Raw genomic sequence first — 4,060 nt, 5'->3', positions numbered from 1 at the left:
ATCCAATCCAGTGGTCAGGGCACTGGTGCCCATGGTGGCAAATAACAGAGAAGCATTGCGGCCAGTTAGCAACTTGGAGAAGATGCTGGCCATCCTTCCTCTTGGATGAGTGTCTGGAAAGCAGGGAAACTAGATTAGACAGCCTCAAAGGATGGCCCGGAACCACAGCATAGAGTTCAACGAGCAAGAGAAAGAACCTCAGAAGCCATAGCCTCTCTTTCGGTTTGTTGTTTTTCTCTTTTTCCCTTTATCCCCACACTGCTTGGGGAAATCTGGGTAGTTTTAGACACTGTGAATGTCAAACTGCCTGAAGTCCGTGACCTTTTTGTCCAGTTATCTGATATAAGAAAAATAAACGAAAACAGGATTTCTACTTTCTGGCTACCTGGAAGGTCCTTTCCATCCCTGCATGCCCAGTCAAATCTTATTGTCTTTTTAAATTTTTTTTTAACTAATATTTATTGAGATCCTACCATGAGTTATGTGCCATGCAAGGGGCCTTACAAACATTGTCTTTAGTCTTCAGAACAATCCTGCCAAGTAGGCATTATTTTGCAGATGGGGAAACTGAGGCTCAAGAGAGGTTAAGCGACCAGCTCCAGATCTCAGGGCCAACACACTGAACTCAGGATTGTCTTTGGATTTGAACCCAGGCTTCTCTTTGTCCCTGGATACGGGTCTCTTGCAGACCCCAGTGCCTCACAGATAGCCCCACGCTGACCAGCAACTGGAGGGGAACCTCTTGTGTGGTTTAGGACCTAGGGGTGCCACAGATCACTCTGCTCAGTTTGACCCCCAAAACCATAGGAATACATTTAGCACAGTAGCTCCTGGTCACAGGATTGTCACCTCAGAGCATGTGACTCCCCCAGAGTCCCAGAATATTATGAGCCTGTTCTTTTTCCTTGTCCTTAGACTTCTGCTGAAGTGGCCTAGATGCCAGGGGCACCTCTGCCCACTCCACTCTGATGCCAGGTTCCCAATGTACCAGCCGTGCTGGGGACTTTGGGCCAGCCTGCTTTCCTCTGAGAAGATGGGGCTTGTCTTCTCTCTCCTTTCTTTCTTTCTCCTCCTTTATACAGAAGTCATGATTGCAAGGGTGAGAAGGAAGGTCATTGTTTACAGCAGCAGGGCTAAAATCTGACAGCATTCCTGGCCTCCAAGCCAGAGAGATTTCTATATGGGATGCAAGATCACAGCCAAAGGTAATATTTGTTTTATTCTTGTCCTTGTTTTCTCCATTGAAAAATGAGAACCACCACATTCAACCGTTTTGTCAGAGTGCCCAATATTCTCCATTGAAAAATGAGAACCACCACATTCAACCCTTTTGTCAGAGTGCCCAAGATCTGTGTGTGTGTGTGTGTGTGTGTGTGTGTGTGTGTGTATCTGTCCCAGGCAAGTGTACGGGGAGTCTGAGTCCTGGTGTAAGGGTTTTGTCTGGTTTTGTGATATCCTGGAATGTGGAGGCCTTTGGTTCTGTCACTGCCTCAATTCTGAGCCTCCAGGTCGTCCTGAATATCCTGAATGGAGACACCATAGGTGCCTTTCTGCTGACTCAGTGTTATTTCAGTTCCAACTGTACACAGTTCCATGTGTCTGAGCTCCTTGGGGCCAGAGGACAGTGGCAAGCCAGAGGGAGGACCACATGTCAGTTTTCCATCCAGAGAGAGTCACCCCAAAACAGTGGACATCTGAGGTTGAACCAGCTCCACAGAACACTCTGAACAAATTCCCCTGATGCTAGTCTCCTAGGCCAGCAGAAAATGGCTGTCTCCTCCCAGTTCTAAAAGAGCAAAGGGTTCAAGTTACTTCATTACCACTGGATATACTGTCACCCTAATGGGCACCCTTGGGCATCTCTGTTTTATTCAGCAGGTAGAAAGTCACAGGCAGGAGATATTTACAGCCTTTCCCTGTCACACAGGTGTTTCCTAGGACTCCTTGCGATGAAAACATAGAACCATTACCAGACTCGTCTCTGACAGTAAATTGTTTTCAAGAAAATAGGAAGTTGGAACGATCTAGTCCTTTGAAATGCTGTAAAGGAATGGGTCCCTCCTTCCCTGCCCAAAGTAGAGTCTCTGCGGCTTCTCACGCAGGGGTGGATGTGACCGCCAACGGTCACCTTCATGACTGGCTCCCTGTGGGATTCCTGACTCAGTGGGCAGGAACTCCAAGAATGCTTGACACAAGGTTCTGTGTGGTTGGTTTCTTCCGAGAAGGCAAATGGATCCTCTCTAAGCTGTGGCAGAGATAGAGACCCAGGGCCTCTGAGCCAGGGCAAAATCTGTCTCAGCACCAATCTTTCTCCTGCCTTTAAACACCCAGGACTCCCCATTCCTTATTCTTCCCCCCAACCCAGTTTCCTGGGCCTTCCTCAGACACTTCTGTAGAAAAGCTGACCTGGCCCATTCTCTAAGGGTGTGATGTGATCACGAAACTGGCAGAGTCTATAGGAGCATGTGGCACTCATGTGCTTTGATGGACTGGTGCCTTAACCCACAAGAAGGCTTCAGTCTAAAGGCTGGGGTCTTTCAAAAGGGCACCTCTAAATGCAGAGGAGGAAGCAGAGTGCTCACACAGCCTGATAGCGCCCTGATCTCCTCTAAGAGCCTGCTTGGTCAGGAAGCCCCCTCGTCAAGTTCTGGTGCTGGTAGGGGTGTTCTTCTCTGTGAAAACAGAGAGAACGTACCAAAGACACCAGAAATGGGAAGTGTGAGAGCTGCAGACAAGGAAAGAGGCAGTGCTGGAAACAGCACAATGGTTAAACTATTGTAGCCTCGTGAAGGCTTTAACTGCCACCTCACATGATTCCAGGTGACCCTCTGGAGGCTTCGAAGAGCAGGAAGGTCTAAAGGACAGCGCTTGAGAAGAGCCAGAGGGTTTTGGCTTCTTCTGGCAAATGCCACTCTCCACACCCACCAGAGCTTTCAAACGCAGAGATGTCACCCACTCAAGAAACGAGAACAGGGCTGACAGTAACTCACTGAGAGCCAACCAACCAAACAAGCAAAGACGAAGCTTTTGTTGGAGATGAAATACATTTAAGCCAATGTTGCAGCATTTTTACCTCTGGTTGGGAGAAAGCAGTTACTTGGCTCCTTATCAATGTGTTAATAATTTCAAAAATGAATTTGTAGTAATAATATGAACCAGTTTAAACTGGATCCAGCTATTGACCCTATTAGTAATTAGCTACCTTTTGAGGACCTCAAAATGTTCACATTTTAGTTTGTGTATCCTAGGTCACCGATTTGCCGCTCTTGATGCTGCTGAAGGAAAATATTCCAAGAAACAAATCGATTGGTCTCTAAATTACAAGAGAAAGAAAATCGAAGGTCAAAGTCTCACACTTAGTGGCACTTAGATTGTTTTCCAAAAAAACATCCTGATTCTCTATCAAAAACAGACACTGCAGCAGGGTGCTGATACGGTTCTCGCACCTCATGCGCAGCTGTTCCATGGACTGGTCACCCGTGCCTGTGCAGGGGACAGGGAAAGGCTTCAGTCAGGGCAGCACTCTGCAGGCTCCTTTAGTTACCATGCATGCCACACAGGAGCAGTGCCCCGGAGAACTATCCTACCCGTGGTCCGGGCCCATAGCCTCGGTCCACTGTTCACAAGGCCCCTCACATTGGATCCAGCAATGCCCCCACTTGGGAAGAATAAAACCGAGTTTCATGGTCTCACTGACCTTGGAGCTGGAGTCGCCCGCGCGTCCTGCTGCAAGCACACAGCCAAGAATTGTAATGCGAGCTGGCCAACCGACCTGGAAAAGGCTCCCAGGCTGGGCGGGGCTGGGGCCCCACCGGCCAATCCCGTTAGGACCTCTAGGACACACTTGATCCCCCAGCTGTGCCCTTGAAGGCCAGCCACTGACTTCTCTGCCACCCAGCCCTGGGCTTTTTCTAGCCCTTTCCTGCCCTTTCTCTGAAACGTTGCCCGCCCCCCTACCCCCCCGCCGCCCCAAGTTGGGGCTTTGCTGGGAGTTCTCACGCCTGCAGCTTGGCTCACTGGCTGCCCAGTCCTGCAGGCCTGTGCTTCAGGGTGTAAGGAC

General features: G+C 49.2%; 1 protein-coding gene across 1 annotated transcript in view; it reads right to left on the bottom strand.

The window, feature by feature from the left end:
- The window catches only part of CKMT2 (creatine kinase, mitochondrial 2), a 14,599-nt gene extending 10,865 nt beyond the window's left edge, over positions 1 to 3,734 (bottom strand). Inside the window, exons 1-2 of the mRNA XM_006913189.2 lie at positions 3,698 to 3,734; positions 1 to 113 (exon numbers count right to left, since the gene is read on the bottom strand). The exon at positions 1 to 113 is cut by the window's left edge and continues 33 nt beyond it. Of these exons, the coding sequence (XP_006913251.1) occupies positions 1 to 93 (93 nt within the window). The 5' untranslated portion in view covers positions 94 to 113; positions 3,698 to 3,734. The remainder of the gene's footprint in view (positions 114 to 3,697) is intronic.
- Between the last annotated feature and the right edge of the window lie 326 nt (positions 3,735 to 4,060).

The sequence above is a fragment of the Pteropus alecto genome, unplaced genomic scaffold (genome assembly GCF_000325575.1).
Source record: "Pteropus alecto unplaced genomic scaffold, ASM32557v1 scaffold20, whole genome shotgun sequence".
In the NCBI taxonomy this organism is placed as follows: Eukaryota; Metazoa; Chordata; class Mammalia; order Chiroptera; family Pteropodidae; genus Pteropus; species Pteropus alecto.
The sequence above is the reverse complement of the archived record's forward strand: the minus strand, read 5'-3'. Positions and strand labels throughout refer to the sequence as shown.